The 25,905-nt window shown below is 38.7% G+C and overlaps 1 protein-coding gene across 4 annotated transcripts in view; it reads left to right on the top strand.

Moving 5' to 3' along the window:
• PNPLA7 (patatin like phospholipase domain containing 7) overlaps positions 1–25,905 on the top strand; it is a 235,315-nt gene that overhangs the window by 90,453 nt on the left and 118,957 nt on the right. For all 4 annotated transcript variants that reach the window (XM_069072706.1, XM_069072704.1, XM_069072701.1 and 1 more), the window contains 5 exons: positions 5,191–5,268; positions 8,999–9,204; positions 15,880–16,011; positions 16,874–16,997; positions 22,731–22,844. In XM_069072706.1, coding sequence (XP_068928807.1) covers positions 5,191–5,268; positions 8,999–9,204; positions 15,880–16,011; positions 16,874–16,997; positions 22,731–22,844 — 654 coding nt within the window. The remainder of the gene's footprint in view (positions 1–5,190; positions 5,269–8,998; positions 9,205–15,879; positions 16,012–16,873; positions 16,998–22,730; positions 22,845–25,905) is intronic.

Genomic DNA, 25,905 nt, shown 5'->3' with positions numbered 1-25,905 from the left:
ATGGAAGAAAAGCATGGTACCTATGAGGCCAGATAGTGGGAAAAATTGTATTGTGCTGCTGCTCAGGAAATTGAGCTATAGCTGGGTGAGTAAGTGCTGTGGTTATGGGAGCTAAAATGATTCACAGGAAATCAGTAGTAAACCTGAGCCTAGACCACAACTGTCATAACCTACACTTAAACTCTGATTTTCAGACAAACAACTTCCCCAACTTTACCAACCAAGGACTGTTTTGGTATCTGACCAACTTCAGTAGGTTGCATCTGCTCATACTCTATGTTCCAGTTTCCCCCTCTATTACCAGTCAAACCTTCTGTATCCAGACACTTGCCTCATACCTTCTTTTTTCTCTTTTCCCATTACAAATCATTGCTAGCCTCAGAAACCTTTACTTCTAGAATATTTATGCTAATACTGTAAATTCCTCTGCTTTGATCCAGGCTGCCTTTGTAGATAGCAAGCTTGAGCCCTAAGAACTCTCATATGGGACAGTGTGTAACTCTCTCCTCTCTCTCCTCTTGATCCCCCCTCTCCTGTTGGGAATCTTCCATCCATAATAACTCTAATTTTCTTAAATTCATAAAATGTCTTTCAAGTGCCTTTTGGCTACGTTTTCCTACTATGTATTAGGTATTTTGGGGTCAAGGAGGGTGACACAGAACCCATAATCTCCATCCTCACCATGCTGCCAGTTTCACTAGTGACACAAGACTTACACATGTAAAAACCAAGTATAAAACAAGAAATTATAAGATACTAGTACAGGACATATGTGTGTATGTATGCATATGCATATGTACACACACATATAAATGTATACATATATATAGGAGTATTTCAGGAAGAACAAACAGCAAGGGTATAACATGAGTATAGGGATATTTCACTTAGATGATAGTTCTTGGAAGGCATTTAAGCATTGATCCAGATCTTAAAGAAAGTGATAGACATGGCAAGAAAGAGTCAGGTCATTCCAAGAAGAGGAAATAACATATGTAAAAGCACAGAGGTAGAAGTGTATGAGAGATATATGGGGGGATAAGAAGCCTGGTGAGAATGGAGGGACTCTGCTCAAAAATCTGGAGAGGTAATATTGCTTATGTCAGTGGTGACTCATTGTTGGAGGGAGACTGAATCAAGTAGTATTTCCAACCAAACATCTAAAAGTACCTGTTTAGGGTAGTAACTCCTAATGAGACATATCCTTAGTCTCAATGTTGATACAGCAATTGCTGATACCACTTGAGAGTAGGTGAAGTGACTTTGTTGAGTCACGTTGAGCAAACCAAAGCTGATGTGTGTCTAGAAAGGCTAAATGAATAGAGGCACAAATCTCTCAGACTTTGGGACTCTCACTCTGACTACTCAAAACTGTCCATTATAACTGCTAGAATCCATTGGAAGAGGTTGCTGACTTCTTAGGAAATGGATGACAGGAGGCAGTGCAATCAACTTAAGAATTTCCGAGTCTAGAAGTAGTATCTTTTTTCATGTGCTAGTCTTGGGACTTTGCTCTGCTATACTGGTGCCTTGAGCTTTCCCCTTGGAAATGTTTAGCCTGGAGAAGAGAACACTTAGGGTGCATATGAATTCAGTTTGAATCATATCAAGCACTGTGCTAGGTGCTAGAGATACAAAGGCAAAGTGAAATAGTTCCTGTCCTCATGGACCTTACATTTTTTTTGGAGGGGGAAGAGGAATAATATATACACAGATCAGTAAATACAGCACATATATTAAGTTAATGCAGAGCATTTTTGTGGGGATGGGAGTGGAGAGAACACTAATGACTTGGTGGTGGGAGATCAGGAGAGTTCTTATGTAGGAGGTGGCATTTGGGCTAAGCTTTAAAGGGAGTTAAGGAGGTTTAAAGGGAGAACCTTCCAGATATGGGAGATAGCATGTGCATCAGCATGAAGTCAGTCAGGAGAAGGAGTTTCATGTGTCAGAAACTTCAAGTTGACCAATTTAACTGGAACATAGAATGATAGTCTGAATGGGAGTCATGTGAAATCAATCAAGAAAGACAATTTGGAGTAAGATTGAAAAGGACATTAATTACTAATTTGTATTTTATACTAGAGGCAATGGGGGGGGCACTGAAGCTTTCTAAGTAGGTGAGAGACATTGTCATACCTGCATTTTAGGAATATTATTTTGTCATCTACTTGGAGAATAGATTGGAGAAAGAAGAGACCCGAGGCAGTCCAGTTAGGAGATATTTGTACTAATGTAGGTTAGTTGATGAGGGACTGAATTAGTATGGTGGTGTGAAGAGAACTGATGCAGAAGATATGGAGATAGAAAAATTGTTAAGACTTGGCACCTCATTATATATGAGGAGTAAAGGGAAGAAAAGAGGCAAAGATGACTCCGAGTTTGTGAACCTGCCTGACTGGAAGGATGGTGGTGATTCCTTTGACAGAAATAGGGAAGTTTGGAGGGAGATAACACATTATACTTTGGACAAGTTGAGTTTGAGATGCCTATGGTAAGGCATTTTGGTATAAATGTCTAATTTGTTGATGTAGTTGGTGAGGCAATTGGAGGAATACAGAGAGGGATGAAGGCTGGATATGTAGATCTGGGAATCATATATATAAAAATAGTGATTGAATATATCAGAGCTGATGAGATCACCAAGAGAGGGAATGTAATGAGAAAAGAGTATATACCTTAGGGTATATCCAAAGAAAGGGATCAGGATTTGGATGATGAACCTTCAGATGAGACTGAGAAGGAACGGTCAATCTGTCAATCAGAAAGCAATTATTAATTACTTTCTTTGTGCCAGGCACTGTGCTAAGCACTAGAGGATACCACTAACAATCAAAAAATAGCCCCCACTCTTAAGGAGACAGTGGGAGACAATATGTAAATAACTAGGCATGTATATATGATTTGTAAAGAGTAGATGGGAGGTAATCTCAAAGGGCAAGGCTTTAGCAGCAAGATGGACCAGGAGGAGCCTTGTATAGAAGGTGGAATTTGAGCCAAGACTTGAAGGAAGTCAGGAAAACTTAGTGGTAGAGGTAGAGAAGGAAAACATTCTAGGCATAGGGGACAGCCAGTGCAAAGGTATGTAGACAGGAAATGGTATATCATGTGCATTGAGCAATGGGACAGTGTAGCTGGATCTAAGAGTGTGTGGAGGGAGTAAAATGTAAGGAGACTAGAAAGGTAGGGATAAGCCAGGTTATTAAGAGGTTTAAATGCTAAGCACAGTTTGTATTTGATCCTAGAGTTAATAAGGAACCATAGCAGTTTATTGAATGAGTAAGTGACATTGGTATATCTTTTAAGAAAATCACTTTTGGCAACTGAATGACGGATAGATTGAAGTGGAGAGGGATTTGAGACCAAGTGACCAACCAGAGTGCCATTGTAGTAGTCTAGATATGAGCTGACGAGAACCTGAACCACTGTGGTGGCTATGAGGAAAAAGAAGGGGATGTAGATGAGAGATGTTGTAAATGAGATGCAGAAATGACAAAAGTTGGCAACAGATTGGATATATTGGATGTGTCATCTTAGGATGACAGCAAGGTTGTGAGCTTGGGTGAGTTTGAGCTTAGAAGAGTGACCAGAAAATTAAAAGGGAATTCAGAAGTAGGAATAGTTTGGGAAAAAACATAAATTCTGTTTTATATATGTTGAGTTTGAGATGTCTACTGGGCTACTCAACAAGTGTGCAAAGGGCAACTGATGATATAAGATTACAGATCAGGAAGAAGACTAGGCTGGAGGATGTAGATATGAGAATCGTTTGCACAGAAATGATCATTGAACCCATGAAATCTGCTGAGACCTTCAAGTGAGATAATACAGGGGTAAAAGAGATAAGGGCCCAAGATAGAGCTTTGAGGTGGATATTCAGGGTTAGTAGATGTGACCTGGATGAAGAACCAGCAAAGGAGCAATCTGAGAGGTAGGAGGAGATAACCAGGAGAGAACAAGGTCATGAATATCTAAAGAGGAGAAAGTGTACAGGAGGAGAACGTGATCTACAGTATCAGACATTGAGAGGTCAAGAAGAATGAGAACCACTAGATTTAGTGGTTAAAATATTATCGACTTCCCTATAGTGGTATTTTCATTTACATTGTTTTAATCATTGTATATATTGTTCACTTCTGTTTATTTTACTCTGCATTATGGCATGCAAGTCTCACTTTTTTTCTGAAGTCATATCCATTATTTCTTACTGCATTCCATATTTCATCACATTCATAAATCATAGTTTTTTCAGTCATTCACCAACACAGCTTTTTCCTGGGTTTTGTCAGTGAAAGGGAGAAGATATAAGATTACTTGATGGGATGGTAGAGTCCAGTGAAGTTTTTTGAATGTTGAGGGAGGTCTAGGCATGCTTATAGACTACATCGAATGAGCAGGTAGAGGAAGAAACACTTATAGTTAGAAAGAGATTAGGGTAAGCTCCCAGTGTTGATGGGAATCAAGGACAATAAAGAGAGGAGTTGGCCTTGGCAAGGAGAAAGAACACCTCTTCCTCTGAGACTGGAGCAAAGGAGGAAAGAATGAGGGATAATGTCGATAGAGTTAACCTATAGAATTGGGGAGAAGAAGGTGCTCTTAACAGGTTGTCTCAATTTTCTCAGTAAACTGAGGCTAGGTCCTCTGCTGAGAAGGAGGTGAGTGTAGAGAAATGGTTTTATTAGTTTGCGGAGAGGAGATGGGATTTATACTTCAAGTGAGATACTTGTGATCGCTGAAGTCCCTTCCAAATGTAAGAGTCTTTTAATTCCATTCACTGGTTAGGATGACTTTTCTCTGGGGTTCCAGAGCCTTGTCAGTCACACATGGATTTAGTTAGATTTCCATTATCTTGCCCTGCTTTGTCATGGCTGGAAGGTCAGCAGGTGAGAGTATTTTCTAGTTGTTTGTTTGTTTGCTAGGAACTGCAAAGGGAAGAGGGGGGGAGAGGACCATATGGTTTCCAAGAATGTCTTCTTTCATTTTCATGTCTACTGCTAGCTTTTCTTTCTCTCCTTTCTTTACAGTGGGATTTTTCTCACCTATCATCTCCAAACCCCTAATTGTTGTTTTTTTTTTTCACTTATAGGAATGAAGCAGGAGTCTTGCAAGCAAATTCTTTCTTATTCTGTTGTAACTTTCCTGTTTGAGGTGTTGTTTGTTTAAACCCTTCATATTTCCAATTTTTCTCCTCAGGATCCTTCACTCTTAGACAATAGAGTGACCTTCCTTCATGTCCCTGCCGGTACTGTGGTGTCAAAACAAGGAGACCAGGTAAGTAAGTAAGAGGCTAAGGTAGAAGGAGGGGATTGGTATCTGCTGTTACCACCTAGAGTCCAAGCTTTCCCATCATGAGGGCATTTTTGAAGTGGGGCACGTGTATCTAGAGAAGGGAAATGACCACTCTCAATACTAGTTGAGGTTAATTTCTATGCTGAAAGGGGCCTGGAAAGATTAGAGGAGCATTTGGACCAAGCTTGAACTACTCACCGTGCCTGAACCTGCCGCACTCCTTCCTTTCTCCATGTCTTTGTGTACATCGTCCATCACACCTAGGACATACTTTTGCTCTGTGTCCCATCTTCCAATATCCTCTTCTTTAAGGTTCAGCTCAGATATACCTTCAGCAATCTCCTTATCCTACTCCTCCCAGCTGAAACCATGTGTCAGGGTTTCCTCTTTGTCCTTATCACTCTGTTATTGACATATCTGTGTGCTTGCGATGTCCTCTCTATTAGGATGCAAGCTCCTTGAAAGCAAGAATTTCATTATTTTTATCTGTGTACTCCCAGCACTTAGAACAGTTACTTGTACACAGTAGACACTAAATAAATGTTCATTGAATTGAATCAGACAAGAGCAATAACTTCAGCTATTGTGAGTGTGGGTCATGGAATTCAGGATCTTGGCCACTCTTGCTCCTTTCATGGGAAGGCAAAATCTCTCTTTAGCAATGAGCCATTGTATTTTTCTATGTTATTATATATATAACATATATAATAATCTATATAAATATATATATTTATATGGTATCGGCCATTTTAATGTACGTATATGGCAGAACATAAAAAGTTGAAGAACTGCTGTGTGAGGGATAATGTGGGGGACAGGTTGGTCGAAGCCTTTTCTGAGTCATAAGAAGGTCATGGTGTGCCTTCTCAGGGATGTTATGACATCCAAGACAACAATAACTACTTACTGGTCTCTAGAAATAGTGTAGATGGTTTCTGTTTTTAGTCTTGGTCCTGATATTCTCCCTTAAACTCCCTTCCCATGAAGTGGCCTCCTCAGCAGTGTGGCTTCACTTGTTCCTGTTACCACCCTTTTCTCCTCATTTTCTTTTCTTTCCTTTCCTTCTACTTCAGCTCTAAGTTCTCAAAGGAGCCCACACTGACAAAGAGGCTTTTGCTTTTCACAGGAGAAGCAGTGTGTTAGCTGAGTACACAAAGCAGCGATGACTCACTCTTCCACCTGCTTTAGGCCTCTGATGTGTGTTCGGGGAAAACTCCAGGGGCAAATTTTCCTGCTTATTTAATTCCAACCCCCAGTCAACCTTACTCCTGAATGTTTCAGTTCTCTCTGAAACAGTCAGTGAGTCAGTTACACTTATTGAGTATCCACTGTGTACAGAGATGGTTCTGGAAATCTTGGGGGGAGGGGCACAAATCAGACATAAGTTCAGTATCCTTAGGTAACTTAAAGTTCACTTGGGGAGACAGGACATACACATATGCTAATATAAGAACATACAGAGGAATATCAATAAATGTCAGATAGCATCTGACTATCAATCAGTGATGTAGAGCAGATTCAAAATTAGAATAGGGTGAAATGAATTAGGGTAGCCAGTCAGCAAGCATTTATTAAGCACCTACTACGTGCCAGGCACTTTGCTAAGCACTGGGGTACAAAAAGAAGCAAAAGATAGTTCCAGCCCTCAAGGAGCTTACAATCTAATGAGGGAGACAAAAAAAAAAACAAACAAATATAAACAAGCAAGCATATGTAAGAAAAGTAGGAAATAACAGAGGGAAGGCATGAGAAATAAGGGGCATCTGGAAAAACTTCCTATAGAAATTGAAATTTTAGCTGGGACTTGAAGGAAGCCATTATGTGGGGGGACAGCCAGAGAAAATGCCTGGAACCAAGAGACGGAGTGTCTTGTTTGTGGAACAGCCATGAAGTCAGTGTCATTAGATAGAAGAACATGGAAGACTCGTAGAGCAGGGGTTAAGAAAACTCAAAAAACGAGGTGAGGGGTGTGTGTTAGCTTGTAAAGATCTTTGACTGCCAGACAGAGGATTTTGTATTTTATCCTGGAGTTTATTGAGTAGAGGATAGTGAGTATTCATTTAGTCAGATTTCAAAGATGATAGACATGAATTTGATGGGATGGAAGATGTAGAGAAGGATGTTCCGGGTGACAAATGTGCAAATGCCAGAAGGCAGAAAGGAGGAAGTCTTATATGGGTGATGGCAAGTGAGAGGTGTGGTAGTACCTTGTTGTTGCTGCTGCTTTTTTCAAGGTGGGTAGACTTCAGACAAATTAAGGAGACTGCTGGGAAATATAATGAAAATAGGAAAGGAGAGAAGAAGACTGGGGAAATATCTATCAGGAACATGGAAAAAATGGAATACAGAGCCTAAGGGTTTAGGATTAGCTTTTGAGAAGGATGAGAAGATAGAGGAAAATAAAGGACGTAAAAAGGAAAACAAACTGGAGATACTTGTGCTTGGTGTCTCTTATCTTTTCATGTATATTCTAAAAATAGGCTTTAAGAGTCAGAATACTGTAACAGAGAGAAGAAAAGGGTTTTTTGAAAGCCAGTATAGCAGGAAAATCAGACATTATATGTAAAGGAGCCACAAAACTCAGCTCTATCCATTGTTAGCTCTGTGAGACACCTTCAGGATTATTCATATGGTTTTTGATTTTTATGTTATCCACGATAGGCAGAGGGTTACTAGTCTTATTTGACAGGATTACCAAATAGGTAGATTGGGGAATGCTGGAGGCATAGGTAAAATAATCACATAATTAGGTGGATTCAAAACTGGTGAAGTGACTGGATTCAAATAGTATTTGTGGCAGTTTGAAGGGAGATCTCCAGTGGAGTGAGTGCCTCAGGTACCTAGACTTACCACATGATGTTTAGCATTTTTGTCACTAACTTAGTTTAAGACAAAGATGCACGTTTTTCAAATTTGCAGATAACATAAAATTGGGAGAGAGTGCTAACACATTGGATAAAAAAGAATTTTAAAAAAAGGTTAAAAAAACCCCAAGGTTTAGGGAAAAAAAACCAGGTTAGAACAATGAGTCATATCTAATTAGATGAAATTTAATAGGGATAAATGTAAAGTTCTATACTTGGGTCCAAAAAATTGTGTCTGTGTAGAATGGGGAAGGCATGATTAGAGAACAACTTTTAAGAAAAAGACCCAAGGTCAAAATAAGTCAATGTGATATGTCAGCCAAAAAAGTTCTAGGCTGTTTTAAGAAAGGCCTCATGTCTACAACAAGGAAGGTTTTATGCTGTGATATTCTCTACTGATCATCCCACATTTGTAGTATTGTGTCCTGTTCTAAGCGTTTTACAGTTTGGAAAGGACATTGACTGGAGCACATCCAACACACAACAGCGCTGATTTTCTGAAGAAGATGAAGCTTTTGCCCGCAGCTCAGGGGAAGCATATAGAAAACATGACCCAGGGAACTTTTGTCCTCTTGGTTGGATTCTCAGAGGCAATGAATGCTTCTATTTTGATTCTAAGTAGAAAGAGAAAGCAACTGTTTTTCTACAAGGCAGCTTTTGCAACTGCTAACTAGGCTCTGTCTTCCTAGACTACATTATTTCCCGCTACAAAATCTCTAATGTTTTCTCTTTTCCTGGTGCCTGCCATTCCCTTGTTTTATAATCTCCCTTTAATTTTGCATAATAAATGTTTCATCTGTACTTTCAGAAGTCATTACTAAGCTAATGTCTGATTTTGTCTTGGCTAGGATGTCAACATCCAGTTTGTGATCTCTGGGATGCTACATGTATATCAGCAGAAGATTGACAGTGAAGAAAATAAATGCCTATTTATCACTCATCCTGGGGAGCTGGTAGGCCAGCTGTCTGTACTTACAGGGGAACCACTTATCTTTACCATCAAGGCCAACAAAGAATGTTGCTTCCTCTCCATCTCCAAGTCTAATTTCTATGAGTGAGTCCCTTATACAGATGCCCCATTTTTGTTTTAGGGTCAGATAATGTTCCATAAGTAGATGAGCAGATTATCTTAAGTCTTCACACTCTAGAGCTGAAAGTTTTAAGAATGCAAACAGCCCATTGCTTTCTTGGAGCTATAGACTGATGATATTTGGGTCCAGTGACAGTGCTGTTACAAGAGCTGATAGGTGTTCTGTTTGGACACAAGAAGCTGATAGTATAAACTTGGGGGTTGCTTCTTAGATAAAGGACCCTCTGGTAAATATAAGATTTTGGTTTTTTACCTTAATGAATTCTTTTATTCTAATAATACTGATACTGATTTTGTCACCCTAGGCTTATAAGATCTAGAGCTGAGAGAGACTTTAAGGATTATCTGGTCCACCTCTCTCAAATGAGGAGGTTGAGGAGACAGGCACAGAGAGGTTTTCTTATTTATTTGCCTGAGGTCACATAGATAGTTAATAGCAGACCTAGAATTTGAACCCTGTGGTTTTAACTCAGCACTACTTGTACCAACTTAATCAACTATACCGTGGCTGCCTTTCGTCTCTTTTTTTAGTTGAGTTGAATTTTTCACATTTGTCACAGTCTTCAGCAACAAAATAATTTCCAGCAGATTTTGAATGATTTTCCTACTAGCAAAGGAACACCAGAAGGAATGACTGGTCATGAAGATACACCAGGGTTTAGGGAAGATTACTTCTTAGGTTCTTTGTGCAATACTGTTCCCTATCGCTGGATCATACTTTGCTTTGTGAGCTATAGCTCCATATTTTTTACTCTTGTTCGAGTCTGTTCTACTTTGTGCCTTTTTTTTTCTCTGCTGTGCTTTCTCAAAACCAGAACATTTTCCCCCTTATAATGATGCAGTTTAATTTTCTCTTAAGTGAGTTGTTTTACATTTGTCCCTCTTGAATTATAGTCTGTTTTTATCTATCTCCTTTACCAACATGTCAAAGTAATTTTAAATTTTAATCTAGTTCTCTACAAGGTGCTAGCCTTGTCCAACTGAGTGTCATGCACAGCTTTAATTCTTTCTATCCTATCATCTAAGTCAGGATGAAAGTGTTATGTAGTCTCCTTTCTGCTGTGTTTGGGATTGCATTCTCCTACTTGTGTTAGCACACCCCTTCCCTACATCACCATGGTTTATTGTTGGGCAGAGCAGCAGATGCTGCTGCTAGATTTGGGGGAGTGAATTGAGCTCAGTCACACTTCAGGGGGATTGTTGGGATTTTCTTAGCCTATATTTTCATCTTTATGACTCCAAATAAGGGATAGGGAAGCTCTGAGATACAGACTACCAGACTGAATTATCCATGTACCGGGGGCCCCCATTTAGCAAAAAGAGAAACCTACATTCTGGGAGATCTATTCAGAGCTGTTGGAAACCCTTGAGTAAAAAGATGTCTGGGTACTTAGGAGTTTGAAATTATTAGGTTTATTATTTGGTTTTATTCTTTTGAAAAGGAAGAAGTAACCTATTTTTGGAGACCAGACATTGGTGTTGAGAAATGTTCATGGCTGCAGGGGTTGTACTGTAGGTGGTGCAAACACATGACCTTGACTATGGTTCTGAAACTGTGATTTGTGGCTTAGTCTGAGCAAGGGGAGCTAAAGGATCCCTTTAGTAGATGCAGTGTCAGGAGAGAAGACAGCTTGGGTGTATTCTCTCTGTGGGAAGAGAAACTTAAGTCACTTTATCCCTACTGGGCATTGGCATGGAGACCTGAAACTCTTGTCACCTTTTCACTTTGCCCAGGAGAGTAGTTTTCCAGGGGCCTACTATAATAGTCTCATGGCCCAGGGCACTATGTTGGTTTAGGGCCTGGACATGTCATAATCACAGATTAGTCTCCTGTGTCAGAGGCCTGACTCCTCTTCCTATTGCTTGGCACCAGTTCTGGGGACCTTTAAGGTCTCACTCTGAAGACTCATTCAAACTTGCTACCACCCCAGGTGTTGTTTTTTTAATACGAGTTAACTCTCAATGTCAGGAAAATTCCCTGATAGGAAGTTCTATTTCAGGATATTATCTTTCATTGTTTTAATTTGAAGTGGGGGAAGTGCTCATTAAGAAACTAAGACCCTTCCAGGCCATCTGGAATCATGCAGGGCTCCAAGAACTTTATCATTTTCCTAAATCCCTTCACTAAATGCTATTTTGGATCCAGAGGAGCACCTTGGGCCCTAGATAACCCATGGTTTCCTGAAGGTAAGAGATATAGGGAAAGGGCTCTCAGAACACCATTTGACTTTACGGAGTTTCTTGGTTTAAGGATGCCCATTCTCTAATTCAAACATCATGGCCAATTTTATGTAATATTCTTTAAAGGGTTGCCTTTGGCCTTACCTTTATAACCTCTTCCTTCTGTTTTTTAAATTGCCGCTTTTAATCTAAACTTGCTCTAGTCAGGGGACTTTGGGGTTGCTAAAGAAGAAATGGAGACTGAAATAATAGGAGAACACAGCAGCCAGAAGAGAAGCACGAGCTTGGACAGTCTACTAATGGAGGATAGAGTTTGGTCAGCACTCAGAGTTCAGATTTCCTTAGTGGGAAGGTAGTGAGTCTGCCCTGACCCAATCGTTGTCTTTTTACCATGTAATCATGGTACTCTGAGTTTTTTCATTAGCCCAAGAGTGCTTTTGAGAGTGAGATAGGAGTAGGATAAGAATTGAACTTTAACATCCATTAAATTTAAATTTTAAAAGGTTAGACCAACCTTAAGGAGATGGTAAGAAAGGATGTTCTATTTACAAGACCTTTTTCTTTATTTCTGTAGAATTGTGGCAAAGCTCATTACAGCATTTCTAGCCATGTGACTAGACTATGACATAGATTATGGGTAACAAAAATATTCATAGTGTAGTTGGAGCATCTGTCACAAAAGCTAGAGTATTTGCAAACTGTGTCTCTTCTGATTTATTTTCTGGAAAAGGTCGTGATCTTGAAACTCTCTGAGCATCACACTCTGTAGGTGGGGCTGAAGTGCTTATATAACTTGGACACTTGAGAAAATTGGAGAGCTTGAGAAACAGAGTGGTTCAGGAAATATATAACACTTCTGCTTTTTGATGCCCACATCTCTCTTCTCTCCAGAGTGGTAATTCCAGGGAGCATGACCAGTATTGCATTCTCGTCTCTTTTCAGCAAAGGCATTTTAGGGATAAGTCTCTTGGGGAGAAAGCATGAAGTTCTATGAGTCTTTAATGGAGAGACTTCCAGAGGCCAGACATCAGGATCAGGGAGAGGGAAGTTTGTTTGTTTGTTTGTTCTGGGGATCATGTACTTAAAAATTTTGCTGTACAGACCCGATGTCAGAAGCAATAATTTTTTCACAGTAAGTTGAGTTACAGATAACTGCAGCTTTGTAAATGGCTTAAAAAAATAACGAACCTATCTGTAAATATGTATCCCTAACTTTTCCACAGTCTCTGTGGTTAGGCACCTTCAGAAGGACACTTAAAAGGCTCTGAATTGTGTGTCCTCGAGTTGTAAAGGTATCTCTTGTCCATTCTAATATATATTGCATACACAAATGTATATGTTTATATTTGCATATGTATATCTGTATGTATGTATACAAATATATACATACATATTTATCTACACATATACATGTGTGTGTGTCTCTAAACATAACCAGTAGTCTTAGATTAACTTTCACATTAAGGTTATGGAAGAAATAGTAATTTTGATTTCTAATACTTTTCATCAGCCTGACATCTTCAACATAATGCAGCAGAAAAAAAAATAGTTTTCCTGACGGATTTATTGGCCCAGCTTCTCTATTGGCTTTCTGTGTGTCTTTGGGCAAGTCATTTCCCCCCCTCTGTATTTATTTCCTCATGTGTAAAATGAAGGGATTGGGTTAGATTATTTGTGATATTCTGTGATCTCTGTGCCTCAAAATGCCTTTTACAAGATGAATCTACATTATTAGTTGGGAGAATTTATCTGCATTTCACTGATTGGTAAGGAACTTAAAATTTTACATTTTTAGCACAGGTAAAAATAGATTTATTTTCATTTATGTTACTGTAGTAATTTGGTGGGTGTGGTAGATCAGAGTAACTCCTCTTTCCTCCGTTTTTTCTAGGGACTCATTAAACTTATCTCTCTATCATATTTGTTCACTGTGAGGCACATGGATAGTCCCATGGGGTCAACTGGAACATCTGTTTAAATCAGGAGTTCTTTACCTGTGATGCAGGGATATATTTTCGGGAGTTTGTGAACTTGGATGGGCAAAATTTCATCTTTATTTTCAGTAATTTCCAATTGAAATGTATAGCATTTCCTTCAATTATGTATTTTAAAACATTCTGAGAAAGGATCTATAGAGTTTGTTAGACTACCAAAGGGATACACAACACACAAAAAATTAAGAACCACTGATTTAATGATAAGTGATAATTCTCCTCACTTCAACTCTGGGTCTGAGCAAGATGAATTATGACACTTTTTCTAATTGCAGGCACCAAGTGGTCATGGTGCAAGCTCTTTTAGTTTTGAATCAACAGTGAACAACATTGCAATCTAGTATGGATCTTGTGCTTTATTCCAGCCAGTAATAGGAAGAAAAGTAACCAGCTGGGTGATTTTTGCAGGTAATGTCTCTAAAAAGGTGCCCAGTTGTGAAGGAGGACCAGGTGTGTTTGGCACTATCTTCTGCTTGGCTTAATTTCTCTTATTGGGTGTCAGCTTCCTTTCCAAAAGGGTAATTAGTCTTTAGGATGCCACTGCAGTGTATTTTGTAGGGGACACACTATCCTGCCAGCTACGCTAATTGTAAGGCCAAATGTAAGGGGGCTGATCTGTTCTGTGCTGATATAGCACTTGTAGGGATACAGACCCTTTGAGACAATAGTGAGATACCAAAGAAAGAAGGGCCCTTGCCAACTTAGCAGTAAATATATGTAGATTTATTAGGGTTTGTTAGGTTAATTAGGTTCCTTAAGGGAATTTATTCAAGACACCCAATCCTTAGCAGCAGAAGGACAGAATGGTGTAATGGATCCCTGTACCAACTGTAGGCCAGGTCATATATTATATAGAAACAGAAGGCATAGTGCCAGGGATGGCCCAGGGTCATGTGCAAATTTTCTCATGGAATAGTTGGAGCCTCTTTTGTTATTTACATTTACTCAAGGTAGTTTACATTCTTCTGTAGAGTCATAAGTCACATTCCCACTATGGCTTCTACTGTACACAGTGATTCAGGATTAGGAGAGAGAGGAGGTGTTTCCCTCCTTTCCTGTGCCTGCTCTCATCCAGCTTCTTCTTGGCTAGAAAGAGTCTACCATTGTTCAGGGGGGCACTGTATTCTTTCTTTGCTTTTCTATAGCTTTATTAAGGCCATGGAAACAATTCCGATGTCTGGCTCCCCTAGGAATAGAATACAGGCCGAGGGAAGCTTTGGCTTGTTTGAATGAATTACAAAAAATGAAATCTAGAAGACCAGTGGGAGGAATAAGATGATGTGAAAAGTAATGTCTTGGGACATCTCTGGGAATATATGTCTGAGGTATTTATTTGAGCTACAGGGCTTTGAAGCCAGGGATCACAATCTTTGTCACTATCCAAGTTATGTTGAGAAGCTACCCTAGAGTCCTTAGGAATGAGGTGACATCGAAACAAGGGCCTTGAGCAGGAAGTGGTAGCAGTTTGACTGCATGTACTAGTGGTAGGGGCATCCACACCAATTTGTTCCATCTCTGTTTTCTTCATATGTCTGAAATAAACCTTAGATAGAGTACCTGGATGGATACAGGATAAGAATGAAGCCTCACGAAAACTTGCACTAACTTATTGTATGATCTTAGGCAAGTAATTTCTCCTGGATCTCTGATTTCTCATCTATAGAATAAAAGGATTTGAAGAATATAATCTTTTTAAAAAATTATTTTATTTCAGTTCCAAATTCTCTCTCCCATCACTCCTTCCCTACCCATTGAGAAGGCAAGAAAAATAAAACCAATTACATGTATGTGTAGTCAAGCAAAACAAATATGTCACTTCCAAAAAAAAGAAAGAGAAAAGAAATAGAAGACAGGAAGAGAAAAGATAGAAGAAAAAATATGCCTCAGTCTGTACTCAGTTCATAAGCTCTTTATTTGGAGTTAGATGATGTTTCATTATGGGTCCTTTGAAATTGTTGTTGGTCATTGTGTTGATCAGAGTTTCTGGGTGTTTTAAAATTGTTTATCTTTATGATATTGTTGTTATTGTATAAATTGTTCTTCTGGTTCTGCTCACTTCACTTTGTATCATTTTATATGTCTTCCCAGGCTTCTCTAAAATCTTCCACTTCATAATTCTATTGTATTTCATCATTATATTTCATCACATTCATATGCCATACTTTGTTCAGCCATTCTACAGTTTCCAGTTCTTTGCCACCATGAAAAGAGTAGCTATAAGTATTTTTGTATATGTGGGTCCTTTCCCTCTTTTTTTGATCTTCTTGGGATACAGATGTAGTAATAGTATTGCTAGGTCAAAGAATATGCACAGTTTAATAGCTTTTTGGGCATAGTTTGAAATTGCTTTCCAGAGTGGCTGGACTAGTTTACAGCTCCACCAACAGTTCATTAGTGTACCCAGAGTGCATGATCTTTAAGGTTGATTCCATTATGTTATGTAACTTTTTGTATCTTCTGAAAGGATTATGCGCAAGCAACCAAATGTTGTCCTGACTGTTGCTCACACATTTGTGAAGAGAATGTCTCCATTTGTGAGGCAGATAGACTTTGCCCTGGACTGGATGGAGGTAGAAGCTGGACGTGCAATTTACAGGTGAAGCATAAAGTGAAAATGTCTTTGAGGGAATGTTGGGATTTTCAGGTCAATTCTGATCCTAATTTTTAGTTTAAAAATTAGTCTTAAAATTGATCTTAAAAAAAGATCAGTCAAAGATTTTCTCGAGGCCAACCCTGGAGTAGGTGCTGGGGGAATAGGATATACTCTGGACCTGGTTTTTACTGAACAGGAGCTAATACTTTAATTGTATTAGTCAATTAATGAGTCAAGTTCAAAGTTGCAGCTATATTATGGAGAATGTATTAGCTTAAATAGAGTAACCTCTTCTCGAATTTAAGATGAATATAATTCTTTAGAGTCCATAGTATTGCATTCTTAGTGAAATTCTAACACATGTGTATCAGATCTGTTGCCACTGGCTACACCAAACTGGAGTAAAATGTAATTTGGAAATATTTACCAAAATGAGTAAAAATACAATAAAACATAGATAAGGTTAACTTTTGGTTTTCTAAGTTAATATGTGGCTACAGGGATCCTGTTCTATGGTTTTGCAGCTCCTTTTCTATTTGAGTTTGATACTGCTGTTCCAGTGTGTGTCTGCACATTGATTTGGAATCACTTTTTAAGGCTCAGTTTATAAGCCAGCCTATGAAAAAACTGAGATATTGGATAGTGGGGAGCAAGTGGATAAAGGGGAGCTATGAAGACCTGTCAGGTTTGTATGGAGGGTATGAGTTAGGCCATAGGAGGAGAGCAAGTAAGGCTGTCTGGTAGAGAACTTTGAAAGCAACAGTCAGAAAGCTTACATTATGCCTGAGGCAGATCTGAAATCTGACCTTACCTATAGCTATTTCTGCTTTCACTAATGGAGAGTGTGTCTTGCTCCTCCCCTTAGGCAGAGTGATAAATCTGACTGCACATATATTGTACTCAATGGCCGTCTGCGCTCTGTGATCAAGAAAGATGATGGAAAAAAACACTTGACCGGTGAATATGGACGAGGAGATCTCATTGGTGTGGTAAGATAGCTCCTCTTGTTCCTGTATAGTGTCAGGGGAAATGGAAGAAAGATGCATTGGCAGTAATGAAGAGGGATATGCCTACACTGGGAATCAAGGACCTTGTGAATTTTGTCTAGGGGAGTTTGTGAATTAGGAGGGCACCTTTTCTGAGAGTGTACTGCCCCTCCATGGATAGTGTCCCAGTCCAGGAGAAGGTCATATGAGTTCCTGGGGAAATCTGACACTCTGATTGGTGGCAGGACATACAGCCAGAGGTGAGATGACACAACTTTGGAAAGGAGACTGATTGTGTTGAAGGCCACGGGTGCATGATTTGGGAAGCAGTGTAATTTTTACTTTTCATGATGTGGCACTGCTTTTGTCTAATATTGCTTTCTTCCTGAATTGATACTTCTTTGTTATGATGTATTGATTCTTTGACCAGTTTTCAAGGCTGTTTTTGATAGGAGATAATTTACATTTTTTCAGTTATTTAATTTGTTCTAATATTTCTTGTTTTCTTGTGGACTCATTGATCTTTGTCTGGCACAATCTAATATTAAGCAGTCTGTTACTTAGGTAAGGTTTTTACCTCCTCATCTAAACTGTTTATTGTTTTTGCAGTTCTTTCCTCTAGAACTCTCACTTCCATTTTTAATCTTTCCTTTAAAGCTAATATTTCCTTTATCGTATCACTTAAAAATTTTTTTTAAGTTCCTTTAATTTTTTTTTACCTTTTTTTTTTTTTGGAGGGGACAAGGCTGGGCAATTGGGGTCAAGTGACTTGCCCAAGGTCACATAACTAGTAAGTGTTAAGTGTCTGAGGCCGGATTTGAGTCAGGTCCTCCTGACTCCAGGGTTGGTACTCTATTTATTGTGCCACATAGCCACACCCATCATATCATTTCTAATTCTTTCTCCATTTTCCCCAGGAATTCTAGTATGGCACATCTGTGGGTTTTCTCTGAGGCTTTGCTTAGAGATGATGTAGATTTATTCTTTTCCTTGTGTTTATATCTTGAGTGTCCCTGGTTCTATATTATTTCTTTATCTCCAAAGTTTTTTGTTTTGTTTTATTTACTCATTTTCATAGCCTTACCTCTTGAGTTGGGACTTGGTCAGTACAAGTTTCTGAACTCCTTTTTAGTGCTGATCTATATTACCTGGGGTCTGAGTAATGAGTTCTATATTTTTTAGGGACCTTCGGAAGTGTCTGTCTAGTGTGCTATGCCAAGGTGGTCTGATCCAGGGAGATCTTGCCCAGATTGTTGCCTTCCTAGTTTGAGCTTCCCAGGCTCCTGAGCTCCAGTTTGGAATAGAATGATGCAGTTAGAGGCTCCAGGCATCTTTGGCTAGTCCCTTCCCTCATACACAGCTTCAGGTGCTAGACTTTCCTGGCTTGCCCTTTGTCCCCCACTCTGGAAAGCTTCTTTGAGCAGAGTTTCTGGGATGGACTCAGATTTTCTCCCTGGACCCCTTCTCTAGTTCTATCTCTTTGTATAAATCTGGGCAGGCAAAATGCACTTACTCTGGTTTTTCCTTGTATTTCTTCATCATTCCTAATCTGCTGCCCTTCCCCCCACCCCTTTATTAGAATAGTTATGAGAGAACAGGGCTATTCTACTTCCATTCCTTTTGCCATCTTGTACAGAGAAAAGACAAGAATTATGAAGACAATTAAGGAAATTAATTAGAGGAGGGAATACTTTAAAAGCCCTAATCTCATGAGGGACACAGCAAATTGTCCAGCAGATAGAATGCTAGATGTGGTATCAGGAAGACTTTAATTCAGATCTTGTTTCTCACACTTAATAGCTTATTCTGAGCAAGTTATCTAATCTTTCTCAGCCTCAGTTTTTTCACATGTAAAATGGGTATAGCACCTACCTCCCAGGGCTGTGGTGAGGATAAAATGTAGTAACATGTTAAGTGCTTTGCAAACCTTACAATCCTATGTAAATGTAAACTATTATATTAGAGAGAACTGAGAAGGAACAAATAAGGGTATAATCTACAAGCAAAAAAGAAACTCAGAATAGACAGTAGTAAGAGAACAATAATAAAAATAAGAAATTGGAGGCAAAATTTTGAATCAGACACTTGACTTGAAGGGACAAAAGAGGGGAACAAGTAGATAACTAAATAACTAACAGAGATAAAAATAAATTAACAATATAAGTAAAATTAAAGAACTTGAGAAAGGCTAAACATATGGGAACAAGGGAAAGGGAGAGAGATTGTGGGAATAGATTAACATTCACAGACTGACCAAGAAAAACTAATCATAGGGTCATCAGAGTACTCACCTGAGAGAGGGCTAAGAAAGCAATCCTAAAGAAATAAATGGAAGAAAATACAAACCTAATAATTGTAATATTAAAAATGAGTCAATTAAATAAACCAGCAAAATGAAAAACTGACATAATAGAAGAAGGAATAAAATTAAGTAATCTGTTTTATACCAAAATATGCCCACTAAAAAATAAAGACATACATAGAAACAAAATGAGAAATTAGAACGAAGTTTACTTTGTATCAGTTAAATGCAGAAAAGCAGGAGTTGCAATCATGCTATCTGTCAGACGCGCAACATGAACAAGATTTTATTCAATACTTATTATATACTAGGTACTGAGGATACATCAATCTCATTCTACTTTTCTACCAAGGAACTTCCCTCCTCACTTTCTCTATGGTAAATCAGAGCACAGTACATTCTTGGGGATGTGTTTTGGAGGAAGATCCTCTTTAATAGCAGGAGGCTTTACTGTCTTGTGGCCAGTTTGTGCATTTCTGACAAGAACACCATATTCAAGTTTAAAGGACAGGTGGCTTTGTTAACTGCCCCACTTGGCCATGGACTATCCATGGCCTGCCTATGGTTTGTAGAGGGCAGTTAATTAAAAAATCTGAAGACCACCTGGCTTATCATGAGAAGAACTTGTTCTTCTACCTGGATGGATGCAAACCTCAGAGTAAGAATGTCTATATTTGAGGCTATATTTATTTTGAGGCTATATTAAGAATGTCTGTATTTGAAAGGGGTCTCTTCCTAAGTTTCTCCAGGCTCCTGATAATTGCAGCAAAGGCTGCAGCTGAAGAGTGGATTCTTCCTAATTGAGAACTGACCAAAGGTGATTTGGTGATTTAGTGAGAACACTAAAAAGCTGATATGCCTGTGTTCTGATGTGTTATCCTTGTAGTAAAAGAATAAATCCATATCAAAAAATAAAAAATTGGGAGGATTGGGGGATGGCTGAACAAATTATGGTATATGATTGTGATGGAATACCATTGTGCTCTAAGAAATGATAACCAGGATGGTTTCAGAAAAACCTGGGAAGACTTATATGAACTGAGGCAAATTGAAATGAACAGAACTGGGGCGGCTAGGTGGTGCAGTGAATAGAGCACCAGCCCTGGAGTCAGGAGGACCTGAGTTCATATCCGGCCTCAGACATTTGACACACTTACTAGCCGAGTGACCTTGGGCACGTATGTCACTTAACCCCAATTGCCCTCAAAAAAAAAAGCGAAACAAAACAATAACAACAACAACAACAAAGAAATGAACAGAACCAGGAGAACGTTGAACACAATAATAGCAAAATTATAAGGAAGATCAACTATAAAAGACTGAGCTACTCTCTTCAAGACAATGATACAAGGCAATCCCAAAGGACCCATGAGGAAAAATGCTATCCAGTTCCAAAGAAAAAAACTGATGAACTTTGAGTGTAGATTGAAACATACTTTTTTCACTTTATTTGTTTCTCACTTTTAATTTTTTTTTGACAACATGACTGATATGGAAATGCCTGACTTCACATGTATATAACTGATATCATTTTGCTTGCCTTCTCAATGTGGGGGAGGGGTGGGAGTGAAAGAGAATTTAGAATTCAAAATTTTAAAAAATGAATGTTAAAAATAAGTAAATAATTTTTTAAAAGACTGTATCCCCATGACTTCTTCTATTATCATTGTCCTGCATAGTGGGCTGTTGCCCCTGGCAGAGAGGACAAATTTGTTGTTGCTGAGGAAACTTGCCTTTTGAGAATTTAACGCTGGGGCCTTAATATATCATCTTTCCCTATGGTCTCATATATTCTCTCTGTTCCTCTGGAATAGCCTTTGATCTGGTGATCTGGAATTAACATGGAACATTTTTTGCAACTTGAACTTAATAAGCTGTCACTGAATTATTTTGCTAAATAAAACCCTACCATTCTCTTTGTGTGTTCTTTGATGTTAGAAAACACAACAGAATGGAAAGTGACGTCCTTTCCCCTGAAGGTATTTAACAGTTGCTAAGCATCCTGTGTCTAGGTTTTACAATCCAGGCTAATTACAGCTACTCCTGGATTTGCTTTTTCTGTCTTAGATTTGTGGTGCATTGTGTAGATTTTAACTCCAGATACCATTTCCTATGGTGCAGGCTTATGAAATTGGCTGACAGGTGCTGTTACTAAGCGATAAAATGGCATGATTCTCCCTTGGGCTCCTTATGACGACATTTTGCCCAGCAGTTTCCCTTTTTGAGCTTTTTAAACTATTTCTCTGCAGGGATTTAGTTTGTGGAATATCAGTGAGAGACTGGCAATAATGAAAATGATGAGGGTTCAAATTGCCTTTATATCCCACTACCACTGTGCCCCCTGAGCTCCTAGTGTTAGGTGTTTCTCTGGGAATTTCCTCACTAAGGACATTTCATTGGACTTCTTTGTTTGTTTGGAAGGTTGTCCCTACTTGTGTAGGCTTCCTTCTTCTGTGGCATACTCTACAGATCTTCCATTTTGCACTCACCACTTTCATCTCCTCTTCCACTTCTTATTTCTCCTTGTGATGTCTTAGATCTCTAATAACCTATATGTCTCATAGGAAAAGATAGGAGAAAATCCATCATTTTGTAGATGTTTTATACATATTTTTGATGATTATACTCAATTTGATTCTTATTTGCTTAATGCCAATCAGTAAGAGTAGTTCCATAATTTCCCAGCATTCCATTTTTAATACAGATACCTTTAATTCAGGGCCCTATACAAATACTATGCTCTTCTCCTTTCTCCTTTCTTTAGGCAAGCAGATAACATTAATCCTACTATACTTTGGTTTAGTGGTTTTTTTCTCATATTTTTTTCAGAGAGCTTTTGTGTTCAAGATGAGAAGAAATGAATGCTGACTCTAAACCTTAAAGGACATGTTATAGTTTCTTCTTTTCTTTTGAATGTAACCATCCAACTGGTGATGAGTGGCATTGTTAGACTGAATGCTAGAGCCAGAGCTTTGATTTTAGCCGGGGTCATTTTGGCCTGTATCAAATTTTACTGCTTCTGTTAACATGGTCATATGGCTTTACTCTTCTCAACATAAGGATTTCTTTCTCATTTCTCACTCTAGTCAGGATAGAGAGGACTGACTTCTCAGAGTAGAGTGAAATTGTTGCCTTATTTTCTCTTTATCTTTCCTGTGCTCTAACCTTAAGCCCAGTTGTGGTTCCAAATTTCTTAAAAGACTTCAGTCTGCTAGAGAAGCTGATGATAGATCAGACTTTGGCATATTGGTCATTTTCTCTATAATCTTGAGAATTCCACATCAGTCTTTTTTGCTTTTTTTGCATTATTTAGCCCAGCTGCTGCTGTTCTTTAGAGACTATGTGGTTTTACATCCCACCTTTGTTCTTAGTTTGGTTTGTGAGCATGAGATATTGTAGTAAATTTTGAAGCAATCCTGGTCCCTTTCTTTCAGGTGGAGACACTAACTTACCAGCCCAGAGCTACAACAGTACATGCTGTTCGTGATTCAGAATTGGCCAAGTTACCAGCAGGAGCATTGACTTCCATCAAACGCAAGTATCCACAGGTAAAGAAATAACATTATTCTAACACCTTTAACATTTGGTCCTCTGCTTCAGTCCAGGTATGTTAAGCAGCCATATCTATGTGTCAAGCAACTAGTGTGTGCAGAGTATTATAGGAAATGCTTATAAGGAACTTGTGGTTCTTGTCCTCAGGGAGCTTGGCATGTAGCTGGCAAGTGAAGCTTAGATATATTTCCAGCTCTAAAGTTATCTGACTTCTATATTCCTATAAGGGATTCAGGGATTTAAAAATTATATGAATGGAGAATGATAAGAATGAAATGGAATTAGGGAAGACTTCCTAGAAACTTAGTCTTAGAAAGTAAGTTTTGGGGCAGCCAGGTAGCGCAGCGAGTGGGAGCACCGGCTCCAGTGTTGAGAAGACCTGGAGATCGAATCCCGGGCTCAGACACTTAGCACCCACCCAGAAACACCTGGCCATGTAACCTTGAGCAAGTTACTTAACCCCAGTTGCTTAGGGGCGGCCAGGTGGCTCAGCGAGTAAGAGTACCGGCTCCAGTGTTGGGACGACCTGGAGATCGAATCCCGGGCTCGGACACTCAGCACCACACCCAGAAATAACTGGCCGTGTAACCTTGAGCAAGTTACTTAACCCTGATTGCTTAAAAAAAAAAAAAAGTAAGTTTTGAGGTTTTAAAGAACATGGTGGTGGTCATGGATTGGCAGGAAGGCCTTCCACATTTAGGTATGGCATATGCAAGGTCAAAGGAAGTGAGCAAATTAAGGGCAGACTGTATCTAGTAAAATGACCAGACTGAATTGGTGGATATAATTATGGGGAAGGCTAGAGTGAGAATGTAGTAAGGGGTATTGTTGATGATGGACTTTGAAGGCCCACTAGAGAAAAAGAGTCAAATAATGCTAAAGTCAAAAAGTAGAAGATTGATTGAGGTGCTGTTGACCATAATGATCAAGTTTTGATTGAGGAGTAGGAAGAGGAAAGATGATTGACTTAATTAAGCCAGGGCTATGTTATGATTCAGGTATCGGCAAGATATTCAGGTGTTATCCTGCAGGAAGATGGAACTATGAGGAAAGGGGTAAAGGGTCAGTATCTAGAGATCTAAATATGTAAGTGGTTGTTGAAATTGTATGAAGGGAAGAGATTCCTAGGAAAGTAAGTGTTAAGGGAAAAAAACTATATCTTAGGGAAAAAAGGAGAGGAGCCCGTGAAGGAAGAAGATGAGAATCAGTGGAGTACAACTGTCAAGGGAAGCTAAGAGAAAATTAAGTTTCAAGGGGTAGAGGGTATCAGTTGAGCTAGAAGTAGTGAGTCACCAAAAAGGATGGAAATTTTTTTCCCTCCAGTTAATCTGCCCTCTTGGGCTGAGTATTTTCCACTTCCATCAAGGGAGTTTTTGGCTTAAACACTTAGAAAATCATGGCTCAGACTCAATGGTCAGATGTGCCATGTCTCTTGTGAGCCAAATAAATCTTCTTATCCTTCCTACTACTTGCAAATGACCCCCAAATTAAAAACTTTCTTTTCAGAACAGAAATCATGAAGTGGGTAGGATGGGTTGAGACAAGGCATCTTGTGGGGCATATGGGATTGTGCTCATGTGGTTATGAGCCAGAACTGGAACAGAAATAGAAAGCTGGCCTCCAGTCTGTCTCTGGCAATGGTATTAAAGAAAGCTCATGTAACTCATTTCCTAGATCTCCATAAAAGTTGGGATTTGGTCAGATTCTAACCCTAAGGCCCTAGTTCTTGTTTAGCAGTGGGTTAGATTCTAACCCTAAGGCCATGGTTCTTGTTCTGTCAAAGGCTGCAGGTATTCTTTTTTTGTGGGTTATAGATTATGGCCAAGAGGTCGAGCATTTTAATAGCAGCTCTATTTCCTAAGCTAATACTCTCACCCAAATGCCTTTTTGTCCTAAAGTCAGCAGAAGGAGAAAAGGTGAAAATTCTGGTGGTGAGATGCTAATATAAAATTTGCTGATTGTTGGATATTGTATTATTCATAATTATAGTAACTCACATTTCCTTATGATGTAAGTAGGGTAATAACGAATTCTCATCCTCATTTTACAGATGAGGAAACTGAGACCTAGAGTGGCTAAGTAACTTGCCTGGGGTTATAGATAAGTTCCTAAGCCAGTATTTGAACCCGGGTTTCTCTAGCCCTCTCTTCACTTTTCACCATACTTCCTCTCCTAAGGCTAAGTATGTTTTCTTATACTTTGGAAATGTCACTGTGACTTACAGAAAAGTAGAAATCAGTCCTTGGCTATTTTCTTGTGCTCTTTCTTGTAATTTTATATATACATAGGTACATATATCATCCTTGGTTACTGAAGTAATATTACTGAGAGTGATTATTAGATTGTTACTTTATTATATTAGATTGTTAGAGTGTATTTTCAAAGCCTAATATGGTGACAACAGACTTCAACACTGAGCACATATATTTTTAAAAATAATTTTTCTTACAATTTCAGTAACAATTTCAACAAATATTCAAATGAAATATAAAATATAAATAAATAAAATAAACAAAATGGAAAAATAAAGCCCCAAAATGGTGCAATCGAAATAGCCTGGGACTTGGATTCAATTCCTGACTCTTACTTATATATCTTGGGGCAAGTCACTTAACTGCCTCAGACATCAGTTTCCTCATCTGTAAAATGAAGAGGTTGAACATAAATGGCATAAACTCCTTTACAGCTCTGAATACATAATCTATTAAATAAGATCCCAAATCCAAATTATTTATATTTTGACAAAATAAAAATAGTTGTTTAAACAAAATTTTAATAGTAGCAGTTTATTTATTCTTTTCCCTTCCATTCTCTTTTTTGTTTATGCAATTTAAAGTTTTGATGTTCTTTTTAAAAAAATTTCTAGTCAGGTACTGTCCACTTAGGCCTGGAGCCTCTGTGTGGTATGAAGACAGCCCTTGGTTCAAAGGCTGTGGCAGCCTAGAGCACTAGATCTAACAAGTGCTATGAAGCTCAAAAGGCTTCAAGTACCAGCCTATAGACTAGAAGACCATTCTAGCTAAGATTAGAAAGACTTATCACTATGTTGGTTATAGT

Source organism: Petaurus breviceps, unplaced genomic scaffold, assembly GCF_028583685.1.
Source record: "Petaurus breviceps papuanus isolate PSGF00001 unplaced genomic scaffold, PetGlider_PUasm1.0 90847, whole genome shotgun sequence".
NCBI lineage: Eukaryota > Metazoa > Chordata > Mammalia > Diprotodontia > Petauridae > Petaurus > Petaurus breviceps.
The sequence above is the reverse complement of the archived record's forward strand: the minus strand, read 5'-3'. Positions and strand labels throughout refer to the sequence as shown.